The sequence below is a fragment of the Cyprinodon tularosa genome, unplaced genomic scaffold (assembly GCF_016077235.1).
Source record: "Cyprinodon tularosa strain WSP-4 unplaced genomic scaffold, ASM1607723v1 ctg529, whole genome shotgun sequence".
In the NCBI taxonomy this organism is placed as follows: domain Eukaryota; kingdom Metazoa; phylum Chordata; class Actinopteri; order Cyprinodontiformes; family Cyprinodontidae; genus Cyprinodon; species Cyprinodon tularosa.
In genome coordinates this window covers 778,003-804,716 of record NW_024039262.1, presented here as the reverse complement: position 1 = coordinate 804,716, position 26,714 = coordinate 778,003, and the positions used below count along the sequence as shown (strand labels likewise).

General features: G+C 37.0%; 1 protein-coding gene across 3 annotated transcripts in view; it reads left to right on the top strand.

The window, feature by feature from the left end:
- The first annotated feature begins 2,038 nt into the window (after positions 1 to 2,038).
- The window catches only part of scarb1 (scavenger receptor class B, member 1), a 43,794-nt gene continuing 19,118 nt past the window's right edge, over positions 2,039 to 26,714 (top strand). For 2 of the 3 annotated variants that reach the window (XM_038304222.1, XM_038304220.1), the window contains exons 1-8: positions 2,039 to 2,258; positions 7,404 to 7,564; positions 14,198 to 14,339; positions 14,421 to 14,624; positions 24,059 to 24,154; positions 24,250 to 24,365; positions 24,454 to 24,620; positions 26,482 to 26,600. In XM_038304222.1, coding sequence (XP_038160150.1) covers positions 2,139 to 2,258; positions 7,404 to 7,564; positions 14,198 to 14,339; positions 14,421 to 14,624; positions 24,059 to 24,154; positions 24,250 to 24,365; positions 24,454 to 24,620; positions 26,482 to 26,600 — 1,125 coding nt within the window. In that variant the 5' untranslated portion in view covers positions 2,039 to 2,138. The remainder of the gene's footprint in view (positions 2,259 to 7,403; positions 7,565 to 14,197; positions 14,340 to 14,420; positions 14,625 to 24,058; positions 24,155 to 24,249; positions 24,366 to 24,453; positions 24,621 to 26,481; positions 26,601 to 26,714) is intronic. The other variant, XM_038304221.1, reaches the window with a different exon arrangement.

Sequence of the window (26,714 nt, the reverse complement as noted above, 5' to 3'; positions counted from 1 at the left end):
TATCTCAGACATAAAATGATTGATCATCTCTCAGAGAACCTTGAACTTTGCAATTATGTCTCTACAGATTTGGGTTTTGGCCTCACGCTATGCTTGCCTATTTTGTCCATAGCAAAGGGAGCCTGGCGCCTTCATGACCCCTGTGGCAATTGGACAATAACTGTTTTCAGTTTAGATTTCCGTTTATAAAAATTGATTTTCATTTTGTTCCCTCTACCCCCTTTTCTGGAAACTTTTTTAATTTCCATTTACAAAACATGTTCTTTACAACAATAATTTAAAACAAATGTAATACAATGAGACATCCCTATTTTCAAGCATGTTCTCTATTACTGCTGTTCAAAAAGATCTATATTTTAAGAAACTAGAAGGCGTAGCTTTCAAATGATGTGTCTCACATGTAATTTGGGCTTAAAGTGTCCATTTATATATATATATATATATATATATATATATATATATATATATATATATATATATATATATATATATATATATATATACATATATAAGTTAAAAGAATCAAGTTGTTAAAAAATATATATATATATATATATATATATATATATATATATATATATATATATATATATATATATATATATATATATATATATATATATATATATATATATATATATATTTAACAACTTGATTCTTTTAACTTTTATTGCTTTTCTTGTAATTTTATGAATTTTCTCATAATTTTGTGACACTTTATTCTCGTAATTTTATGACTATTATTGTTAGGATTTCATTCTCTTAATTTTATGACTTTATTGTTGTAATAATAACTTGGTTCTTGTAATTTTATTACTTTTGTCGTTGCGACTTCATTCTCGTAATTTTAAGACTTTATTCTTATAATGTTGTAACTGTAATCTCATAATTTGACAAATAAATTGTGACTTTATTCTTGTAATTTTATGACTTGAGCTTAACAACAATAATGGAACAAAATTCACTCGAAACATAGAGAAGTGCTGTGTGAACTAATCAAAAATGATCAAATCAATAGTTTAATGTTCATCTACCAGTTACTGCCAGAGTCACCCATCTACAGAAAGTATGATGTGAGGGAATATTTCCTGTTTTTGTTTGGGAAAGTTAATGGGAAAAAAAAAAACAAAAAACTAACACCTTTAGATAGAAGTTATTCCGGTAGACTTTGGGATGCTGAGCTTCATGTTCGTTGCAGAATTAAGATAAATCCCAGTAACATGGAGAAAAAAAATGCTGGAAAAATCCAGTGTCCAGCTAACGATTGCAGAGAGGAGCGAATTCCAGGGGCGGTTGCTTTGCATTGATTGAGGAATCAAAGTTCCTGAGTAAAACTCCAGCAGACCTCCTGGGTTAGAAACAAGAAGCTACTCCCTCCTTTACATTTACTGTATATTTTTAATACTTTCCACATTTTTTTTCTCTCTGCAGAAAATGCACTGGTCCTCTCTGTTCACTAATTATTCCTCTACAGCTTGCATTGCTTTATATCATGTTGTTTTCCAAAGTACTCATGTCTACTTTATGTTTGTCTATGTTATCACCAGAGCAAATTCCTATAAGCGTAAAACAACAGTAAAGCTTTTTCTGATTCCATTCAGTCAGCAAACAGATATTTGTTGGAATAAAACTAATTCTCCAGCAGCCTTAAAAATAAAGCCCCCTGCTGTGTTTTTCCTGACTACATAAAGTCTGCTTTATCTGTCTTTGTGCTGAACTGATTCACTTTTATAAAGTCCTTTGTGCAACCCTCTTTACTTGGGTCAGCTTATCTGTTTTCTTGTTTGCTAACTGGTGTTTCAACGTTCATCTGATAAACGAACCAACAGATACGCAGCAGCGTCAGCTCTATCAAGTTAGGTAAACCTTTTAAAACACAGTTGCCTAAAAATCATTGAGAAACAGGGCAGTCATCTGACTGAAATGTGACTCAGATGAATTTGCATGGATTTGGACATGAAAATAGGGTGAAGGATGTGGCTAAGGATGTGAGGGTGTGGAAGGGTCTGCTGAGTATATAACAAGTCAAACCGCCCAACAGCAGTTTTCCTGTGACTGCATCGTTATCCATGCTTGGAGCTTAATAAACAGTACTCTCTTTTTTTTATTTGTACCACACAAAAAAATAGTTGTTAAAAATGGCCATTGAAAAATCTAAAATAGCCATTGGATTCATAGTGGCAGGCGTTCTGATGCTGCTGTTTGGGATAATTACAGCAATTATTGGGCCGACAGTTATGAAGAACGAGGTAGAAAAGGTGAGTTTTACTTTTGACTGGGAAGTCTGCTTATTTCTCTATGATAAACTTTATTACAGAGAGTTTATTTTAAGTTAATTCCTAGAAAAGCCTCAGGAAAAAAATATGCATTTTTGTTTTAAAAAGCACGTTGAAATCTTCTTCTACATTTTTTAAAAACATTTAAAAACTGAACTTTTAACTAAATAGACATACATTTTATAGTGGAAATATTATCTAAGATTAATTCACAATAATATTATATTTATTAAATTCCTGATATTATCATTCATTTTATATAATTCATTAAAAACTTTTGTTGTTGCTCTAATTTTAAAAGTACCTACACACATAAAAAAAAAACAATTTTGAGGAATGAAACTTATTAGAGTCCCTTTGCTATAAGTTATCAAAATGAATTCTGATGAAACTGACTGCAAGTCTCTAAAATCTGAACTTTAAGTTCCTTTTTTTTGCCATGGTCTCATTAAATATTTATTTTGTTAAGTTTAATTTTAATGAAGATTTATGGAAATTTTGACAGCCTAAGAGATTGATTCATAAACTTACATGAGGTTTACCTTAATTATTGGTGACTTAATATTCTCTGAAATCTCAGCTGCAGATATATGTAATTTGAATTGGTGTGATTATTTTTTATTTTTATTTTGCTAACAAACAAGTGAGCACCTTTTAGCTCCATCCTAGCCAGCTTCAACTGTAAATCCTACTGCCACATAAAAAAACGCAGCAATTAAAACAAGAGCTCACATCTCTACAGCTGTAAACAGAATTTAACCAAAAATCATATGTGTAAATAATTTTAAGTTATAACGATAGTAAAACTTGAATGTAGATATTGAATAATATTTGATACTCCATACTAACTTCCATACCATAGGGGAAAAAAAAGTAATATGAGCAGTGGTGTCAAAAGTACAAACATTTGTTACTTAAGTAGAAGTATAGATACTGCAGTTTTACTCAAGTAAACGTGAAAAAGTATGTGCTCCAAAAACTACTTAATGATTTAAAGTATAATGTAACTAAAAAAAAAAAAAACAGCCAGATGCCACTATATGAACAGAAAGCTCAATTTTTCGACTATTTCGAATAATTCTTTGAGATCGGGCCAAGGATAAGGGGGGTCTTGTTGGTCTCCATCTCCCGATACGCTCTCGCCTGTGTCCGACCTTTCAGACATTTCAACATCTTTTTCTGAATCCAACATTGTAGCATGGCATAGACAATTCACGTTTACAGTTTGAAGAACACCTGCTTGCTTCTGATGATTTCCTTTAGCTAACCAATGAGTGTTTGCATTCTATGACTCATCCAATTACACTAGTTTTCACTAGATGTGGATGGAGCCAATGCTCTGCATTGGATGGTGCACATGACGTGAAATAAATATTTATAAACAGAAAAACTGAAGCCAAGAGTAACGTTTGTTTTAAAAATGTAAGGAATAGAAAGTACAGATACTTGTGGGAAAATGTAATGAGTAGAAGTCAGAAGTAGGAAGAAAAATAGGTAATGGAATAAAGTATAAATACCTATAAGGGGTACTTAAGTACAATAATGAAGTATTTGTACTTTGTTACTTGACACCCCTGATTAAAAGCATAAAAAATATATTAACCTCTCAAAATCCACCTGTACCTTTACAACTAACAACTCAGAGCTGCTGGGGACACCAAAAATTCAAAGCCCCACAGCTGTGGAAATGTTATACTTAGGGGTCTGAAACTTTCTGCAGTTGTGGTTGACATGATGTAGAACATACAGGTGCTGGTCATAAAATTAGAATATCATGAAAAAGTAGATTGATTTCAGTAATTCCCTTTAAAAAGTGAAACTTGTATATTATATTCATACATTACATACAAACTCATATATTTCAGATGTTTATTTTGTTTAATTTTGATGATTACAAATGACAACAAATGAAAATCTCAAATTCATCATATCAGAAAATTAGAATATTATATGAAGAAAACTTTGTATCAATTTGACTGTATGATCTGGTTGAACTGTAAAGTGCCTTGAGATGACATGTGTTGTGAATTTGGCGCTATATAAATAAACTGAATTGAATTGAATTGAATTGAATACTTTAATAATAATAATAATAATAATAATAATAATTATCTATCTATCTATCTATCTATCTATCTATCTATCTATCTATCTATCTATCTATCTATCTATCTATCTATCTATCTATCTATCTATCTATCTATCTATCTATCTATCTATCTATCTATCTATCTATCTATCTATCTATCTATCTATCTATCTATCTATCTATCTATCTATCTATCTATCTATCTATCTATCTATCAAAATTAGGCCATTCTAATTACAAATAAAATGGTAAAAGTTTGAATCATATTTGTTCTCCTTTTGAGTATAAGCGTTTCATTCCTAGAACCCACGTTTTGAAAGCCTAACCTGCAGGGACTACATTTCCCAGAATGCTCCGCGGCGTAGAGGCGTTACTCTCAGATCATAAATACGGGGACGTGGATTTCAGGTCCAAATGGTTTATCATCACTGAGGTGATAGAGGAGCCGGTGAGACGTCAGGTTTTAACCCCTAAAAATGAAGTTGTTCTCTTGTAGTCTTCTTTAGTTGGTTTACAGGTCGCTCAGCGGCACAGCTGAATAGCGTGCAGACAAAGCTGCTCCGCCGTAAACAAAGCCAGTGGTGTGAAGCTGTCAGTGTCAGGATGGCAGTTGATAAATCCAAAGTCTCAGTGGGGTTCATAGTAGTTGGTGTTCTGATCGTTTTCTTTGGTACCGGTCTGGTTTTTGTGGGTCCAATAATCATCGATGACCAAGTGGTAAAGGTAAGGAACCTCTATGTTGTTGTTGTTGTTGTTTTGCATTCCCGTTTAGCATAATAACAGTGGGTATTTTTTATATGCTGATTAACCTGATGTCAAACTTTGAGTCTTAAATAGCTGCAGATAAGCGCGCGTGCAAACGGTACATGATAACACGCGCGTGCAGGACTATTATATACTACAGCCATATAGATTCAGAAATTTGCTTGTTTAATATCCTAATAATAATGTAATAAAATATACATGTGTATATGTATGTATGTGTAATGTGTATATTATATATATATATATATATATATATATATATATATATATATATATATATATATATATATATATATATATATATATATATATATATATATATATATATATTGGGTAAAAGCTAATCTGCTAAGCGATGACATCTGACTGGTTGAGCAGTTATCTCCTCTCTATAGTTCAAACGGTTGCACAACTGAACTTTGCCAGGCCACATGCAACACGCTTAGTGTGAGTTTATTCCCAAAGTTCATCTTCACAACCACCTCAGCAGATTAGAATTGTGGACTCTAAAACTTTTGTGTAAATGTATTAGGAAGGTTTTGTGTTTTAAGTTATACAATCAATTGGTAATATTCCTCAGTTCAAGGGAGGTGAGGTCATCCAAAAAAAAAAAAGTTACTTCAATATATAACCGTTTTATTATACAGAAAACACAACAAAAATGTAATACTTTATTTAGTTTATAAGAATGGGGGAACATGATCTGTTCTGGCTAAAACAAAGGATTTAATTAACAGAATAAACTGGAGCAAAGTGCTGGGAGGGTTTCAGGTTCAGCTTTAGCAATAAAAACTCATTACATTACAGTTCCCACTAATAGATGGACATTAAATAACTTTTAGCCTTCCCTTCAAACATCTTACGGTAGAGTCAGTAAGCTAAGCGTCAGTCTAACCTTGCAGATGTGTTTCTCTTAAGCTATTACTTTTTGCGTAGGAAAGTAAATAAAACAATAATTTCCAGATAATAAAAGCGAAAAATAGAAAAAAAGAACAATAAAAAAAAAACTAATAATATATTTTCCATCACATTTCGCCAATGTTAGTCAGTTTTCCCACTGATTGATTTAGAGAATATTTGCAGTCAGGAATATTTCTTTCTAGTGGCATATTTGTAACATTTAATTATTTGAAAGGTCAGCTAATAGACAATGATATTTTTTAGGAAATAAAGAAGTAATTAATACATTTATTTTATAATCTTTTCTCACAGCAATAGCCGAACAAAACGCCCTCCATACTTTAGCATTGCAACTGTTATGCAAGCCTTTATTCTCGTAATGTTACAACTTATTTCTCATAATTTTGTGACTTTATTCTAGTAATTTTACGACTTTATTCTCATAATTTTACAACTTTATTGTTGTAATATTATGACTATTCTTGTTCCAACCTTATTCTCATAATTTTATGACTTTATTCTCATAAGTTTATGACTATTCTTGTTGCGACTTTATTCTCGTAATTTTACGACTTTATTCTCATAATTTTACGACTTTATTCTTGTAATATTATGACTATTTTTGTTGCAACTTTATTCTCGTAATTTTTTTACTTTATTCTCGTAATTTTACGACTTTATTCTCGTAATTTTACGACTTTATTCTTGTAATTTTATGACTTTATTCTCATAATTTTATGACTATTCTTGTTGCGACTTTATTCTCATAATTTTACGACTTTATTCTCATAATTTTACGACTTTATTCTTGTAATTTTATGACTATTTTTGTTGCAACTTTATTCTCGTAATTTTATGACTTTATTGTCGTAATGTTACAACTTTATTCTTGTAATTTTATTAATTTATTCTCGTAATTTTACGACTTTATTCTCGTAATATTATGACTATTTTTGTTGCAACTTTATTCTTGTAATTTTATGACTTTATTCTCGTAATTTTATGACTATTCTTGTTGTGACTTTATTCTCGTAATTTTTACGACGCTATTCTCGTAATGTTACAACTTGATTCTTGTAATTTTATGACTATATTCTCATAATATTGTGACTATTCTCAAAAAAATAAAAATCTCTAATCTTAAGACTCCGTCGTAGGTCTGGTATCAGTTTCAAAACACCAAAGTATACTGGTTATTTTATGACCAGTTGTTTTCAGGAGCACTAGAATGGGAAGTTACAGATCTAGCGCCCCTAGTGGCCAAATGTTACATATTGTTGCTATTAAGAAATAATGTGAGTAAGAATAAAAGATCAAGCTGAATTGATTGAAATGTTAGTAATGACATTTTTTTTCTCTTTCTGTCCTGTCAGAACACCATCATTGATCCAAAGAATGACCTCTCCTACACCATGTGGAGGGACCTCCCGGTGCCCTTCTTCATGTCCGTCTACTTTTTTCACGTCCTCAATCCTGAAGAGATCCTGAAAGGAGAGAAGCCCATGGTGGAGCAGAGAGGACCTTATGTGTACAGGTATAACACTCCACCTCTCCACGCCTCACTCTTACACCTCTGGATGCTTTCCGTCCTCCATTTCCATGCTCCAGTTTTAATCAGGTGGAAGAAAACAAAGCAACCTTCAGCATGTTTGGGTTTATTTATTAGAACATGTTTAGGCTGGAAAGGAACGCAGTGTTTTTCAGCCTGCTCCCTGCCAGCGTCGCTGCCAAAATACAGATTACTTCTGCATGTTGCTTGCTTGACATGCAGCCTGCAGCAACTAAACATGTTTTATGCTGAATGCTTGCGGAGTGAACAGGTTTATTCTAGAGGTTTACTTAGTTTAACTGTAGGTTTCTTTGTATTTCTTAGAGATGAGATTTGTATTTGACTTTCTGTTGAGCATAGCCCGATCTGCCTGGTGTGAGATTAAAGCAAGCTGTTTATTTTGAAACAAACGAGAGCGGCTTGTGTGACCTCAATTTCTGCTGACTGAAGCGAGTGACTTCCTGTCATGCATGAATGAGACATTTTTTTTATTTAAAAAAATGATCCTGCTGTTTTTTTTAAGTCATTTAACATTTATTAAAGAAATAACTTTTCTTAAAGAAATGTACAGCAATAATAAATTTCCCGATATGTCAGAATTTGCTAATAAATTTGGATAAACTGTTTCTACAACCCTCCAGGTCCTGTTGCCCCTGGTAACGGTCCTCTATCTGCTCTATGCAGAGGACATCCTTAGGTGTCTGGAAATATTAGTGAATAAAAATCCAGTTCTGTAGCTTTAAATACAGCAGGACAGCCAGTGTTAGGACGGTCCATCACTGTTTATTGCTTTCTGCATTTAGAGATAACTGTGGAGTGAATTTTGTTACATTATTGTTCTACACAAAAAACACATTTGAATTGATATTTAAAAAAATGTAATCCAGAATTAAAACTGAAAATTATTTTAATTAAATACATTTTGGGGAATAACTTTGCTTTTTTTTCCTTTCAGATTTAGTTTTTTTCCACAAAAATTAATATTTTTTTCAAATGTATTTTTTTAAACTTTTGTTTTATTTATTTATTTTTTTTACATAAATTGTATTTTCACCTATTATTATAATTTTTTCTTAGATTTAATTTACAAATCACTTTCTCTTCACTTCTGGGAACTCCTTTATCTGGACTGAGGTCTGCAGGATGATAGCAGCAATATTTTTGTAGGTCAATGCGCGCATTGGGCTTAAAGGGAGGAGAATGTGACATATAAAACAACATTTAAAAAAGAATGCAGTTTTTGAAAACAAAAAAGCAAAATATAAAATCTGTAAAACAAAAAATTAATTAATAAAAGACATTTTAATCTCTTGCGACAATATGATGAGGATATTTAAAAAAAAAATAGCATCGGAAAATATTGGTATGGGCAGAAACCCAATTTCTGTGAACGGATCAGAAGTGAGAAAATGTAGATCGCTGCATCCGTTATCTTAACTCTTGCTGTCAGGTTCTGTCCAAGTCTGGCACGGATGGGAAAGTGCAACAGAACTGGAACAATGTGTTTAATCAGTAAATTGAAAATTGTAGAAATTGACTGCTGCTTTATGACATAATGAGCAGGAAGCTTTATATACAATAGATGTCTTTAACAAAGGAAACCACACATGATTCTAACAAAGCTCTTCTTACATTTAAAAGTGGCTCCTTATAGCAGACATGTTGGTTTCTAATTCAGACAGTAGGCAAATTAAAAGCTGAGCATTGAATCAATCAATAAGCCTCTGATTACATTGTCTCTGGCTTAAGATGACGTGTTGTGAATTGGCTCTTTATCAATAAAGTGAAAAACTGGAATTAAATGAGGTACTCTGCAGATAAAGTTAAACTACATATTGACTGATTTACTCACAGCTCTGGAAGGTTGGGCTGTTTTTAAATGGCTGTTTGATTGGCTCCTTATCAAAAATCATTTGCAAATCTTCAGACTTTAGCCGGCTGTCGTTTTAAGATAAGGCACCAAAAAAATAGTAAGTCTCACAACTCTGCCAAAAAAAAAAAAACGTCATAAAAATGGGCCAAAGTGTTTTCATTTTCTTTCTTGACTCTGGACGACAGATCGAGAATACAGAGAAAGCAATAAGTACAAATGGTTTCTATTTTCTGTTTTTTTCATATATCATATGTCAAATTCGTAGCACAGCTTAGCGGTTTCTTTCTGAAGAGGATATAGTTAAGCTGGACAAAAACAAAAAGCTGAAATGTAAGTCTGAAAAACTGATGTTAGGGGACGATCTTTTATTTCCAGGTGGATCATCTAAATAGTGGTTCTCCTAACTGTCAATCATTCTGGTGACATGTTTACGTAAGGCTGTCCTACATGCTCGTCCCGTTAGCTATCTTTTCTGTGCATGCACACTTTCAGGCATATATCTGTGGTGAGCTCCTGTTATTAATAGTCTCTAACTAATAATATTAAATTATTACTTTTTAAATTTAGTGTTGGAATAATAGTGAACACAGTCAGATAAACACAAATCGAATGAACATTTTGCCAAATAAAACAAAAAAACTCGCCATCAGAGCCAACGATCTTTCACACGCCTATGCAGAGAGAGGGCTGCTGCAGACGGGCTGGGATTAGACCTGGATGCCGTTAGCCTTGAAGGTCCGCTGGTTGCCGCATTTTTTTAAAATTACACATTAAATCGGTAAATTGACCATATAGTGATACTTTTACTGAACAACAGCAACAGAAAAAAGAACTTTAATCTTAATACTCTGAGCTCTGTTAGCGCTCCATTAAAAGCTGCCGCTGCCGCAGTGCATGCTGGGACAGCTGTCAATCTCAAGAACGGACAAGTCTGCTCTGATGCATGCTGGGTAAATAGGGAGGGGCGAGAACAACATCCGTTGTCAGTCTTCTTGTTCTTGTGAATTGGAACAGTACTAGGGCTGAGGCTGATGATGTTTCATAAGCACAAGAGAACACACAAGTACACATTTAGAGAAACGGCCAAACTGGCTATGAAGTGTATGAGACTAAAGGAAAGGCCTCAGAAGAGGCAGATATATCCCAGAATGCTTTGTGCAGACAGTTCTCCTCACAAAGCATTATGGGATTTGCTGTCACAGCGGCCAGGTGTCACTACCCGATCCGTCCAGGAAGCATGATCCGTCCTGCGCATGCCCGAACAGAATAATAAGATCCGGATCGCCAAAAACATAACGGTACTGAAAATACTTTTTTATATACTTAAAACATTAAAGAATGCTAAACTACATTGTATAGAAAATATTGAAGACTTTTCTGGAAGAAATGGATACGTTTTACATTCTCTCCAATGTATTGCGTGACGTTATCATCGGACATGTAGTCACATAAAGTCGAATGGAAATAACTGTTCCAACCATTGCATCTGTTCCAACCATTTCCCATCTCATTTACCTACTGAAATTAAGGGTAAATACACTGAATTTAAAGACATTTTTTTTTTATTTCTAGACTGTTTGTCTAGTGTAGTATCTGGTATTTAAATAATGACTGTTCACTGGAGCACTGGAAAAACGATCTAGAAATAAGTAAATGTTTCATAAATTAAGTGTATTTACCCTTAATTTGAGCAGGTAAATGAGATAGTTTGCCAATGGAATGAGTATTTCTACACTTAGAATAAGATAATTAGATAATATGCACTTTAAATAAGACAATGCAGTTGTGTTTTCTTATTTTAAGTGTAAATTGTCTTGTTCCATTGGCAAAATGTCACTTTTTACCTCCTCAATCCAACATTTTGAAACAGGCTTTTTTTTTTTACTTGACAGAGACTCCTGGACAGGTGTTGAAACGTTTTCAGAAAATAGGCGGTCGGCCTCATACCAGCCTGATTAGCTCGGACCTGAGCGGCTAAATCCTTTCCTCTGACTGCCGTGCACTTCTACCCGGATGTCACTGAAATTATAGAACAATGGTCTTGGGGGTCGTGACCCAAGTGGGCACTGCAGGAGGCGTCGTTAACTTTGGCTTAAGAAAATTAAGATCTCCTTTGATTCATATAAGATATATTAGGTATAGTAAAATTAGCAAACTTATGGAAATGAGAAGAAAAAAAACGAACTTTTGAGTGTTGCCCTTAAAAAGGTAACAAGATGCTGATATGAAGATGTTTTAACTGTGAAGTTCTCTTTAGATTATATTGGTAATTGGCCATTAGGTCATTATGTTTACCAGCAGAGATATTTATAGAGTAAAAAAAGAAGTTAAACCAAATATGTGATTACAACATCAAAATGATTCTTCATTGATTTGTTTAGTTTAAATTGGGTCCAAGGTAATCATCCCTCCATCTTACTGGACTCCTAATCATTCTTACTTCCTTTATAATCTTATCTTCTATCATCTTTATCGCTTGAAAGAGATTCTGTGTTTTAAATGTACTTTGAACCACAGACTTTAAATCTTTTTCACCATTTCAGATGTTGGAGTATGGAGTAAATTTTTATCCATTATTTTTGCAAGCAAAGAACAAGCTTTTAAATAGAATTTTTGAAAAAAAATAATACATGTAATCTATGAGTAAAACTTAAAAAAGCCCATTTAAAACCACTCAAGCCCGGAGGCTCTTAGGAGAAAATTCTAGTTGAAATAACATCTGTGAATTAAAGCAAGTAGAGCTCCCAAACTATAAATTGGAAATACAATTGTTTGTATTTGTGTGACAGAAAGGCATTAAGGAATATTATTCAGGTGGAACCACTATTTAAAATGTCGCCATGTCTGATTTATAGGTAATTAAACAAAGAAAAAAAGAAAAATATTAAGCATTACCAATTTTTTTCCCCAAAATAAACATTTCAAAACAGCATGAAACTCCATTTGAAACTCTGGATGAAGCCTCTGACTTTATAGATCTGCATCTTTGATATAACTGAAGCAAATTTGGACTGAATAACAAACATGTTTGTTCCACCAAAGTTCTAGTGGACAGTGTGCTAGGCGGGAATGTGCAAAAACGCATTTTTCCACTCATTCAAAGGGAATCTGGTCAGACAAATATGCTGATTTACATTATTGGAGACCATCTGCATAAGACAAAGCCTTTGCTCCTAAGATTTAGCCGTTGTTTCATTGGAATATACCAATGATATCACCAAAGTGAATACAAAATAAAAATAACAGAGCAGGCTTATGTAAGGCATGCCGGTTACTAGTGTTGCACCGATACAGTAGCCTCGTGAGACCATCCTGATCTCGCGAGCTTTCAAGGTTTCACTCGCTAATAAGTCTGGCTACTCTCCGTTAAAGAAAGTTTGGAGCCGTTCACCAGACGAACGTCCAATCAGCGTTGGCTTTGAGGCGGGTTGAGGTGTGACGCAACGAGAAGCGCGACGGTTCAGTCTAAAGAACATGGCGGCTTCAGCCGATGAAACTAGCGTTAGCGTGGCTATCCAGCAAGTTTTATCGGAATTACAGAGTATTTCTTCACTGAAAGAAGAGCAAAACACTGCTCTGGAGGCTTTTCTCAGAGGAAAAGATGTTTTTGCTCTTCTCCCGACTGGTTTCGGCAAGAGTAGCCTGGCTTGTGGTTGTGTTTTCGTCGTCGTTCTGTTAGTACGTCATATGCTTTGTTGATCTGATTGGTTTATTTGGCCCGTCTATCACCAACATAGGCCAATCAGCTAACCAGTATTTTCGCCCCTTCCCAAAATTACTTCAACGGAAGGTTTCCAGATGGATATGCGGAGCAAATCCATCTGGCGGAGTCAGGTTACCGATGCAGTATCAGGCGGGGCCCCTATCCAGCACTAAAATGATGGTATCGGTATCGGCGAGTACCAACAAATAGGGCACTGATACTATTTTGAGAGCCAAAAGATTATTCAAATATTGTCACCCATTCCAGGTAGGCAATAAAAAGTTCTACTGGATTCACTTTGTATTAGTCTTTTTCGTGCTTCACAAAGGTAGCCAGCAGGTATCGGTATCTACCAATACTGCACAGCCAGGTATCGGTATCGGGGGCAAAAATGGCATCGGTGCAAGACTACCGATTACATCATCTGAAATTAGCGCCGACACCTCCTTGAAAAGGTCTGAGCCTCTAGTTTCCATTAGGGACTGTAGCTAAAAATGAATACCTGCTGTTGCATTACTCTCGCAAAGTCACGTGGAATTTAAAATCTTATTTTTTTTGTTTACACAGCTATAAAACAGAAAGTACTTGTGAAAAAATAATTTTGAAACATGTTTTAGAAATATCAAAGCTCTATTTGAAAGGCATGTGGATGAAACACCATGTGACTGCGTTTTGGCCATTTCTATAAATGGATGAACCTCAGCTGGTGTCAGTTGGGCCCTGACCGGTCTTTACTTTTTACTCAAATTTAACATCACTTATTATACATACACAGATTTTATGTTTTCAAATAAAACTTTTTAAATTATAATTTTCAAATAGTTTAATTAGATTTTTGTTTTTTCTAAAATTGTTTAATTGAATTTTAAAAAGTGAAACAAGGCTTTTATAGCAAACAAAGTGGTATGAAAAAATTGTTCTTTGTATTATTAAAACAAAGCAGTGCAATGCTCTTTTTTCTTTTCAATTTAAAAACATGTTGGTTATGTTTATGAATAATGGAAGAGAATTCCCTCCATATCTTGTCCTTCTTGTGTTTCAGAAAACAGTGTCAGAAGGAGAACATCACGTTTCACCCCAACAGCACAGTGTCGTACAAAGAATACAGACAATACTTCTTTGAGCCCTCCATGTCTGTAGGGAACGAGTCGGATGTCATCACCATCCCCAACATGTTGGTGCTGGTATGAGAGAGAAGATACGCCAAAATTTCAAGATGTACCTTTAGTTTCTACCTTTTTCTTAAATGCATCCTCCTCTTGTAGGGTGCAGCGGTGATGCTGGAGGACATGCCCTACGCCGTGCGGCTGCTGATCAGTGCCACCTTCAAGACTTTCAAAGAAGGGCCCTTCCTGACCAAGACGGTGGGAGAACTGATGTGGGGCTACGACAGCGATCTGGTCGCGTTTCTCAACAAATACCTGCCGGGGATGCTGCCAGCGAGTGGAAAGTTTGGCCTTTTTTCAGAGGTGATTTTATAGATTTTTACTCGTTTGTTATATCTTTGTTAAAACAGACGTAAACTATAGAGATCTGTCCTTTCCTTATCTCTCCCCAACCAATGCTACCACACCCCAGCTGGTCGACACTAACTGGCTGCAGTGTTCTTTGGCAGAAAGTGACTTTATCATTGAATCCCAGCCATGGAACGCTCTGCTATTGTAGCAGAGGGTTTTGTTTTTCTATTGTTTTTGCAGTTCCTACAAACAGCTTTTTTAGTTATGTTTCAATTATGAAAGTAGGAGACTTGAGCCTTGGGGTCCTCCATTTCATTTCAAACACTAAAAGAAAACAATAATTGGCCCAAATGGAAATATTCATCCCTGAACTGCAGGATTTAAAGGATATTGCCTCAAACTGCCCTTTTTTCACCCAGTGGTGGGACTTGATTAAAATATTTTGTTGAGTTAATCACTGGGTCTGTAATTAATTAATTACAAATTAATCAAATCATGTACTGTTGATTAAACTGAACAGCCTTTTAAATTCGCTGACGCCTTTTGCTTCTTAATTATTGAAGAAAGAATCATAGCAGGACATCAGCGCATGTAAATATTTATTATAGTAAATAAATATTACTTTTTGAATCCAGATGATATGATTGATTTTGATAGGCTGAATGAAAATAAGTAAAACATAATGTGTGTTTTTTCACAAACGTGTATGTATAAAACAAGAACACAGATATGAAATGAGTATAAGAAAGGTTAATCTTCAAAAGAGCGAAAAGAAGCTAATTATTGTTTAGTCCCTCAGTCATTTAGCAGTTTGACAGAAACTATTTATTGTGATTTTTATAGAGTGCATTCAGAAGTTTGTGCTTCCTCATAAATCAAAGGAATAAAATGACATGGGATGTTAAGTGGCAGTAAATACTTGTTAGCTGTAAATATAATCTATGCTGAGTGATAAAGAACAAGATCCTGAATGTTAGTCACAAGGAAAACGGCTGCATGTGCTCATGTAATGATACCACCGCTGCTGCTATGGTTTAAATTGGTATGATTCGCAGATAAGGCGTGGCTAGCTTTAGATTCCTCAGCTCTTGTTTCCTTGAATGAAAATATGTATTTTTTATTTGATACAAGGTTTCAGCGGGTCATTAAACAGGGTTCCTGTGGGTCCTTAAGTCTTAAAGGAATAGTACACCCAAAACATGATTAGCCTTCATTTTCTACTCACCCCCATGCTGAACAACACTCTGGAGTACTTTTTTGATATCTCAAATGCATCTGGAGATCTGGGAGGCTTCTTGCTGTCTGCTGACATTCAAATAATGGAGGTCTATGGCGCCCGAGGCAGAAAGGTCCATAAAAGTCCACAAAAAACGTGTCAATATTCCTCCATACTGCTCGTCCAATGTATTCCAAGTGTCCTGAGTGGGTAGCGTCCATAATTTACTCGAAACGAAGTCGTTTAGAATGTTTTTAGAGCATAAACAGTAGTGTATAGGATTTCCTAAAAGCGCGCGCCTGCGAGTTCACGAGTCTACGGAAGCCGGCAGACCAAACCAGACGAAAGTGCGCATTCAGCTCGGCAAAGAACTCATGCTCTTCCTCAACACTGAAGTCCTCAGACATTTTTCTTTCATTGTTTCTTTCTTTGCACAGGTAAACAGCAAATTTCTTCTTCTACGCTTGCATTATCGGCAGAGCAGACGCTGAATGCGCACTTTCATCAGGCTTGGTCTGCCGCAGTTTCCGTAGACTCGTGATCTCGCAGGCGCACGCTTTCAGGAAATCCTATACACTACTGTTTATGCTCTAAAAACATTCTAAATGACTTTGTTTCGAGTAAATTATGGACGCTACCCACTCAGGACACTTGGAATACATTGGACGAGCAGTGTGGAGGAATATTGACACGTTTTTTTGTGGACTTTTATGGACCTTTCTGCCTCGGGCGCCATAGACCTCCATTATTTGAATGTCAGCAGACAGCAAGAAGCCTCCCAGATCTCCAGATGCATTTGAGATATCAAAAAAGTACTCCAGAGTGTTGTTCAGCATGGGGGTGAGTAGAAAATGAAGGCTAATCATGTTTTGGGTGTACTATTCCTTTAAAAGGCATTGAATTCTTCAAAATAAAACTAAGGCCTTAATTGGTATTAAAATTTCTTAAATCAGTCTTTCCTAGGTCTTAATTTTTTAAACATCATGAACAGGATTATTTTTATTACGATTTATTTTTGCAATCTCAATAAAAGCTTAAAATTGACTTTTTTTTTATAAAAAAAAAAATAACGGCTCGCCATTATGGGTTCCATCCCGATAGTGGAACCAATAAAAGTGTTGTTGCGGCCGGGACATTTGGGAGATGTGCCATTAACTTTTTGTCTGGAAAATGTGAGCAAGTGTAAATGTAATGAAAACTGAATTCAGTTAAATAATTGTTAAAATATATCTGTCATTTGTGTGTTTTTAGCTTTCTTCCTGTATGGGAAGCTTTACAAAATTTGAAACATTAGTGCAGTGGTTTATGTTAAAATACACCTTTGGGTTAAGTTGTCGCAAGCAGGTTTTTCTTGTGTTTCTTGTGAATTTGGTCTTAAATTTTTATTTCAAGTGGCATTAAAAAGTATTGAATTTAACGTGCCTTATGCTGTAGGAACCCTGATTAAAGTTGTAGGGAAGCGGCTGTTCCAACCGTTGCATCTCCGAATTCTTCAGAGTGGTACCCGACTTTACACGAGTGAATAAAGTGAATGTGGTTGGTCATTCATCAAGGGGGCAGGATTGTTTTGGCGGAAGGTTCGCAAGCTTTTTGGTTGTCGCCAGTTTGTCTGAAGCATCTTGCTAACCAGTTAGCAACTTAGTGCTAGTAGGTTCCCAATGGGAAATGACATTGGAAACAAGTAGCACTTAATTGGTAACTTAGAAACCACACTGTCAAGGAACGCTATGGACAGTGGAAACATGCAAGAGGAGGAGACGAAGATGTTGTTGAAGAGGACGCCAGGGCGGCAGAAGCTTGGTTTGGTGTAGAAGGCTTCCAGCCGTACATGTTTGAGCCCTTGCCTCGCAACGCTGCCAGTTCTGTTAGCTCTACGCCTGCTGAAGACACAGACGTCCATCCCCGAGAACACTGGGACGGAACTCAATGGGACAGGAAAGGATTCTTCTTTCAACCGTTGCGTATATTAGCTGCGACATACACTGTGAAAACACTCATGGGCGTAGAGAACAGACATGGGCCGGTAAATAAGAGATAGAATATGGTGTCAATCGTTTTAAAACAAAAAAGTATTTCATTATCGAATTTCTTTATTTAAATTTACAAAGCAGCAAGCCATTCTACTGCTACTAAAATACGGTTTCTATTACTATATTACTATATTTATTATTACAGCGTTATTAAATATTATTTTTAGCAAATATTCTATATTATGTAGATATATAGTAGAAGGGGGAAGTTGAGCTACTTTGTTTTCTGAATAGCCAAAGAAAACTCAGGTCACACAATCATTTTCTCGGATATCTTGGATAAAAATAAGAGACTTTGGACAAGTCTGGCTGTAACTGTGTGAATATTGCTTAAAGTTAGCTTTGCTAATATCAGAAAGTTGCTGAAAAATACTCATTAAAAGCACAATAGCTGTAAGTGATTTAGAAATGATCTTTTTTTAATTTAGAAATGTCAGAGTGGAGACTATAAACTTTCCCCCATTCCATTTGGTGACCATTTTCCTGCCTCAAAAAGCATGTATTGAGTTCAGCTGTGACGAAGTGAGAGAGAGCAAAATTAAGCAGATAACCGAATAGCTCAACTAAGTACAGCTAGTTTGCCATATTCTACTCTTTTGAGATTTCATCCTATGCTATAAAAATGCAGGATTTAGAAATATTGGTAGCCTTTCAGAAATCTCTGGGTATAGAATTTTTTTTAGGAAACTGCGATAGTGTGACCATATAAGATCTGCCCCTAACTAGTTTTAGTAGTTTAACACTTTTTCCCCTCTAATATTTTGGTGAATGCATTAAAGGAAAAGACACTTTAAGCAATAAACAAAATCCATGTAATCACCTTTTTCAGTTCCCCAATTTCAGTAAAATAGAAGGAAAATAAAAGCAAGTTGAAAAAAAGAAATAAACCATGATAAAAGCAGGTAATAAAGCAATTAAAACGGCCAAAATCAGTTGGTCTACATTTGAACGGATGGTTTCAGTTTGCGTTTATATGTCCATTCATTTAAAGAGTTTTGATAGATTTTTTAATTAAAAAAACTTTTCCTGTGTTTAAAAAAAATGCAAAATAAAAAATGTATTAATTTAAATTTTTATGAAAAAATTAACTTCATTGTTAATAATAATTTGTAATAATAAATGACCATTCACAGATGGAAGGATGGAAAAACATTTTGAAACCTAAGCTTATATATCTAATTTCATTGTAATCCTCGAAGAGAAACAAGAATTATACATTTTTTCTTATAACGGACATTGGGCCCAAAAATGAAGAGTAGGAACGAATAATTTATAACTGACTTTATAAAGCCTTGATTCAGGTAACTGACCCATGCCTATTGGTGGGTGGGAGGAAAGGGGCGGAGCTTGGCACCTTATGACCTGTGGTACACACACAACCTCAAACCTGAACGCATTGGCGTTTGGCTTTAACCCTCTCTTTGTCAGGGAGCTTTCTAGAAAAAAAACTGCATGACAGCTGTGAATGTACAATATGCAGCCTTTTTTTATTTTACAACACATCACCTCTTTTAACCCCAACTTGGCATTTTTTTAAAGCTACAGTGTGTAATAATTACAGGGATATACAGTCAGAAATGTAATATATTATACATAACTATGTTATTTATCATCATCTATGAGCTCAGCCTCTTAACCTTAATATTTGCGTTGCCTTAGAATTCGTTATTTATAATTACATAGGAGCGGGTCTCGCAGCCATGGAGGCAGACATCTTTGCGCTACGGCAGAGCAGAGCCAACAAACTAGCGATTGCGAGATCGCCCATTACGCTCGAAAGTAACTACGGCAAGTTGAGAGAGATGAACTGAGACGGTATTGAACAATAGATGGCAGTATTATGCCTGAGAATACTATCTGTAAAATTATCTATGTAAACAAACCTCATCACTTGAGAAGGTAGGTGATGCGGACGTCGTGGAAGACATTTTGTCCCGTAACGCTCGCCGTACTGTTGGGGGGAGAAGCGGTGGGGGGGAGATGTTCATGTTGCTGCGGTCTGCAGTCTGGACGTTAGATGTCGCTAAAAATTACACACTGTAGCTTTAAATAGCCGTTTGTGGCCGTCCGCCTCAGTGAACTCTCAGGACTCGCAAGTGATGGTGTCCTTTCGTGCTTTACTTTGGAAGGACCCTGGAAGCTTGTTGCATTATTTTGTCACCTCTCAAAAATCACCCATCAGCTTCATCTTCCAGACACAAGGTTATTGCGAATACGCACAGCTTCCTCCGTGTATAGATATGCATATGTCATGTTTGGTTTAACGTGTCTAACCCACATGCAGAACACTCAGAGGCAGTAGAAAAGTTCAAAGGTTTATTGAGAAGTTTGAACACAATAAATGAACTGGTCCAGAGGGGAACTCGTTTGGTCACGAGTGGGTTCTGAAAAGCACACAGATAAATCAGATCCGGGACTGGTCACGAGTGGGTTCACTGCAGAGGGGGACAGAGGGGTTAGTGGAGGTCCAGGTATTTAGCAGGATGAGAGCGTGCTGGGCAGTACCTGTTTTGGAGTTGAACTGAGCAGCTGAGGGGGGGAACCTTGAGGGTCCAGAGGCAGTCGGTAGGCTTAGAGCTTGGCGGAGGCAGAGCTAGATTTGAGTGCAGGCAGATCACAGATTTGAGTTTCCCTTCAGTATCTTCTGAGAGCGGGCAGGCAGATCACCGGCAGAGAAACTCTTCAGGGTTTCAGGTTACTGGCACATTCAATCTAGGAAGCAGAGAGGAGAAAACAGATCAGGTTCAGGGATCAGGGAGTCAGAGGTTCAGACAGGCTGGTTGGCTCAGGCTTGCTAACCGTCACTGGCAAACACTCTGGCACTGGAGAGAAGTCCTCTGCCTCCTTAAATAGGGATCTCCTGATGAGCAGATGAGCGACAGGTGGTGCAATCAGCAGCAATATTTCCCAATTCGGCTAAGAAATTTTTTATCTGCAACAATATTTTTAAACTTCACTTAAACAAATATTTGAAGTACCCAGCTGTAAAATTTTGGAATAATTTTCAAGGAAAGATGTCTACTTCATAAGGTTGTATCTTTCTTTTAACCATTTTGATCCGTAAAGACTAAGGCTGCTGTCACACTTTACAGCATCAGTTACAGTGGGGCAAAAAAGTATTTAGTCAGCCACCAATAGTGCAAGTTCTCCCACTCAAAAAGATGAGAGAGGCCGGTAATTTTCATCATAGATATACCTCAACTATGAGAGACAAAATGAGAAAAAAAAATCCAGAAAATCACATTGTCTGCTTTTTAAAGAATTTATTTGCAAAATATGGTGGAAAATAAGTATTTGGTCAGTTACAAACAAGCAAGATTCCTGGCTCTCACAGACCTGTAACTTCTTCTGTAAGAGGCTCCTCTGTCCTCCACTCGTTACCTTCATTAATGGCACCTGTTTGAACCCGTTATCAGTATAAAAGACACCTGTCCACAACCTCAAACAGTCACACTCTAAACTCCACCATGGCCAAAACTAGAGAGCTGTCAAAGGACACCCGAAACAAAATTATAGACCTGCACCAGGCTGGGAAGTCTGAATCTGCAATAGGTAAACAGCTTGGTGTGAAGAAATCAACTGTGGGATCAATTATTAGAAAATGGAAAACATACAAGACCACTGATAATCTTCCTCGATCTGGGGCTCCACGCAAGATCTCACCCCGTGGGGTCAAAATGATCACAAGAACGGTGAGTAAAAATCCCAGAACCACACGGGGGGGGCTAGTGAATGACCTGCAGAGAGCTGGGACCAAAGTAACAAAGGCTACCATCAGTAACACACTACGCCGCCAGGGACTCAAATCCTGCAGTGCCAGACGTGTCCCCCTGCTTAAGCCAGTACATGTCAAGGCCCGTCTCAAGTTCGCTAGAGAGCATTTGGATGATCCAGACGATGACTGGGAGAATATCATATGGTCAGATGAAACCAAAATAGAACTTTTTGGTAAAAACTCTACTCATCGTGTTTGGAGGAGAGAGAATGCTGAGTTGCATCCAAAGAACACCATACCTACAGTGAAGCATGGGGGTGGAAACATCATGCTTTGGGGCTGTTTTTCTGCTAAGGGACCAGGATGACTGATCCGTGTGAAGGAAAGAATGAATGGGGCCATGTATCGTCAAATTTTGAGTGAAAACCTCCTTCCATCAGCAAGGGCATTGAAGATGGAACGTGGCTGGGTCTTTCAGCATGACAATGATCCTAAACACACCGCCCGGGTAACGAAGGAGTGGCTTCGTAAGAAGCATTTCAAGGTCCTGGAGTGTCCTAGCCAGTCTCCAGATCTGAACCCCATAGAAAATCTTTGGAGGGAGTTGAAAGTCTGTGTTGCCCAGCGACAGCCCCAGAACATCACTGCTCTAGAGGAGATCTGCATGGAGGAATGCAAAATACCAGCAACAGTGTGTGAAAACCTTGTGAAGACTTACAAAAAACGTTTGATCTCTGTCATTGCCAACAAAGGGTATATAGCAAAGTATTGAGATGAACTTTTGTTATTGACCAAATACTTATTTTCCACCATATTTTGCAAATAAATTCTTTAAAAATCAGACAATGTGATTTTCTGGATTTTTTTTTCTCATTTTGTCTCTCATAGTTGAGGTATATCTATGATTAAAAAATGACCGGCCTCTCTCATCTTTTTAAGTGAGAAAACTTGCACTATTGGTGGCTGACTAAATACTTTTTTGCCCCACTGTATATACAGCATTAATGCTGGGTGTTATTTACCTAAAGCAGCGTATCCCACTTAACATTTAAAAGCAAAGCAAATATGTGATAAGAGTATAACTGTGTGGGCCTAGCAGGTTAATATTTGCTGGGTAATTAGTGTTGCTATCCTCGAGCTTTTATCTGCAGTTACCGGTACTTTACGTGAGCTGCTTGACAGACAGACCGACCACTCATAGCTTGGCAACTACAGACCAATACAGTGTTGGTTTGGTCAAAGTGGTGCAATATGTTTAGTATTCATTTCATTTATGTTTTACAGTTGGGAATTTTTCCAAATGGTTGAGTTTTTCTTTTCTTGGAATTCAATTAAGTTTATTTATATAGCGCCAATTTACAACACGTCATCTCAAGGCACTTTAAAATTTAATCAGATCATCGAGTCAGACTGGTTCAAAGTTTTTTATCTAAAGAAAACCAGCCAATTGCATTAATTCATTGACTCTTCAGCAATCCCTCACACGAAGCATGCTTGTAGCGACAGTGGAGAGGAAAACGTCCCTTTTAACAAGAAGAAACCTCCAGCAGAACCAAGTTCAGTGTGAGCGGCCATCTGTTGAGGCCGACTGGGGTTCAAGGAGACAAGAGCAGAGATACAAAAGGCAACTGTAAAAGGCGGCCCCCGTCCAGGAAACACACAGCCAGGAAGATGAGCTCTGAACAGCTCCCATGTCAGAGAAAGAAAGAGAACATATCCAGTTAGTCACAGTCAGAGAAAAAGGACCACACTGAAAAACAGCAATCTCCAACATCTATAACCAAAGGTGTTGATGGCAGCAGCACAGCTGATATTTCTCTCCAGGATGGTTTCACAGCCAAACAGGATGAGACCAGATGAAGCTTCTACTATGATGGGAAGAAGCAGTGAGAGCACAACTTTAGGGATTGAACTATGGTAACAAATTCTGCAGAGTGGGACATTAGAGATAGAATGATGAAAAAGGGGGCCCCTATGTCCTCCAGCAGTCTAAGCCTATAGCAGCATAACTATAGAGATAGCTCAGGATAACCTGAGCCACTCTAACTATGAGCTTTATAAAATAGCAAAGTTTTAAGCCTAGCCTTAAAAGTAGACAGGGTGTCTGCCTCACGGACTAAAACTGGTAGTTGGTTCCACAGGAGAGGAGCCTGATAACTAAAAGATCTGCCTCCCATTCTACTTTTATAAATTATAGAATTTGGTTCCATTCAATTTTATTTTGTGTTGCTGATTCAGAGCAAATGTCAACTCTTCGCAAACAGATCCAATTCATGCATAGACATGAACAAAGTTGTGGAGCATTTTCTTGGCCTAGTGGCTGACCGTTCTTAGCAGCGGGTGGGGGAGGGGCAATAAGGTGCAGTAAACCGACTTAAAACGAAGGAGAATGTCATTGCTTTAAAAAAAATGTGCTTGTGTTTTTTTAGTTAGCTCCATGTGTTTCCTTTTTCTTATTTTGTTTTCATTTCCTGTTTTTTTTTAGTTTAATAACTCAAACACTGGATTATTCACAATCCACACTGGGAAAGATGACATCACAAAGGTACACAAAGTTGATTCCTGGAATGGCTTAACTGAGGTAAGCTATTAAAAAGAAGTAACCTTAAATTGTATTTTTTTGTTTAACTAATTATGTTCTTGTCCTACCTACGTGGATTCCCTCCGTCCCATCAGCTGAAATACTGGAAGACGCCTCAGTGTAACATGATCAACGGGACGGCCGGGCAGCTGTGGCCACCTTTCATGACTAAAGAGAGCACTTTAAATTTCTACAGCCCGGACGCCTGCAGGTACAAATACTTTCTCCACATCTGCCTCAAATCTTCTGCTGACTTCCTGTATAATTTCCTGTATTATAATTTATTGTTTTTTTTTTAGATCTTTGGAGCTTGTTTATCAGCGGTCTGGGGAGATGCAAGGCATCCCTCTATATCGATTTGTTGCACCTAACACCATGTTTGCTAACGGGACAGATTACCCTCCAAATGAAGGCTTCTGCCCCTGCAGGCAGTCTGGCTTGCTAAATGTCAGCAGCTGCCGCCACAGTAAGAACATACCATTGCATTAGAAAGCTAATTTATTCATGTTGTCTTTACATTTTCAATTTCCAGATGTTTTGATTTGATTCACTTTTTGATTTCTTTTAATTACAGGAAAGGATAGTCTGATGACAAATGAATGTTTTAGACAAATTCATGTAGAGACAAAAAAAGGATCCAGATTCCGGTCAATTATTTACTCCGTTTCATGCCAACAAGGAAGCAGAATGAACTTTATGTAATTCTTTTCGTAACAATAAACCCTGGATAAACTCTTTATCGTCTAAATGGCGGCCATTTAGCCGTGCTGCATGACGCAGCAGCGCAACTTCTCTGGTGTGTTTGGAAAGCAAAGATGTGTTGATGGAAACATGGAGGGCTTTACCCAAAATGTTTCCAACATACATGATAGAAAATATGCTAGCAGTTAGCAGAGTAGATTAAAGTTATAGAGAAGCTGCTGTTCCAATCGTTGCATTTCCGAATTCTCCCGCGTGGTGCACGACTTTATATGAGTGAATAAAGTGAATGTTATTGGTCGATTATCAAGGGGGCGGGATTGTTATGGCGGAAGGTTCACAAGCAAGTTTGGTTGTGGCCGGTTTGTGGGAAGCATCTTGCTAACCAGTTAGCAACTTAGTGCTACAGTAGTAGGTTCCCAATGGGAAATTCCATTCTAAATTGGTGACTTAGAAACGACACTGTCAAGGAACGCTATGGACAGCGGAAACATAACCTCGTGAGACCATCCTGATCTCGCGAGCTTTCAAGGTTTCACTCACAGATCAGTCTGGAGACTCTCCGTTAAAGAAAATTTGGAGCCGTTCACCAAACGAACGTCCAATCAGCGTTGGCTTTGAGGCAGGTTGAGGTGTGACGCAACGAGAAGCGCGACAGTTCAGTCTAAAGAACATGGCGGCTTCAGCCGATGAAACTAGCGTTAGCGTGGCTATCCAGCAAGTTTTATCGGAATTACAGAGTATTTCTTCACTGAAAGAAGAGCAAAACACTGCTCTGGAGGCTTTTCTCAGAGGAAAAGATGTTTTTGCTCTTCTCCCGACCGGTTTCGGCAAGAGTAGCCTGGCTTGTGGTTGTGTTTCCGTCGTCGCTCTGTTAGTACGTCATATGCTTCGTTGATCTGATTGGTTTATTTGGCCCGTCTGTCACCAACAGAGGCCAATCAGCTAACCAGTATTTTCGCCCCTTACCAAAAATACTTCAACGGAAGGTTTCTAGATGGATATGCGGAGCAAATCCAGCTGGCGGAATCAGGTTAGCGGAAACATGCAAGAGGAGGAGAGTTTTGTGTTGGAGGTCTTTGATGAGTCTCCTCCGTCATCCATTTTTTTTAGAGGAGGATAGTTGAGATGAAGATGTTGTGGAAGTTGCGAACCTTCCGCCACGACAATCCTACCCCCTTGATAAACGACCGAAGACATTCACTTTGTTCACTCGTGGGTCAGTTGATTCCCTACGACTTTAAAAAGGTTTGCCGGCCACCTGGTGGGTTTTAAAGTTAAAATAATCGTAAAACATAATTTCTACATTTTTTCCTTTTCTTTTTTTCTTTACATGCCACTCTGTTGTGAAAATTAAATTCAGATATTCTTTATAAAAAACACTAGAGCTTCTAAGACAGATATTTGTTGCTTTTAGCCACTATTAACAGCCATTGTAGAGGGTCCAAAGAGCCACATGTGGCTCTGGAGCCGCAGGTTGCAGCCCCTTGCACTAGTTCATCGACACTGACTGGAAACGGAGATCCTTATTTGTTGTCACACTTCCTGCTGTATTTTACTTTTGGTTTACAGTATTCAGGTCTTTGTGGTTTTTATGAAGTAACTGCACCGTTGTTTGTCACTTCTAGATTCCCCCGTCTTCATCTCTCATCCTCACTTCTTCAATGCCGATCCTGCGCTGCTGGACTACGTGTTGGGTCTCAGCCCTACCGAAGAGGAGCATGGCCTTTTCATTGACATTCACCCAGTGAGTTCCCTCTCACACCCACACTTTAAGGGGATTCATCATAAACGTTGTACTGAAACGGTTAAAGCTGCAAAAGGAGGAAGGATTGTTTTGTTTTGTTTTTTATGGTTCTGC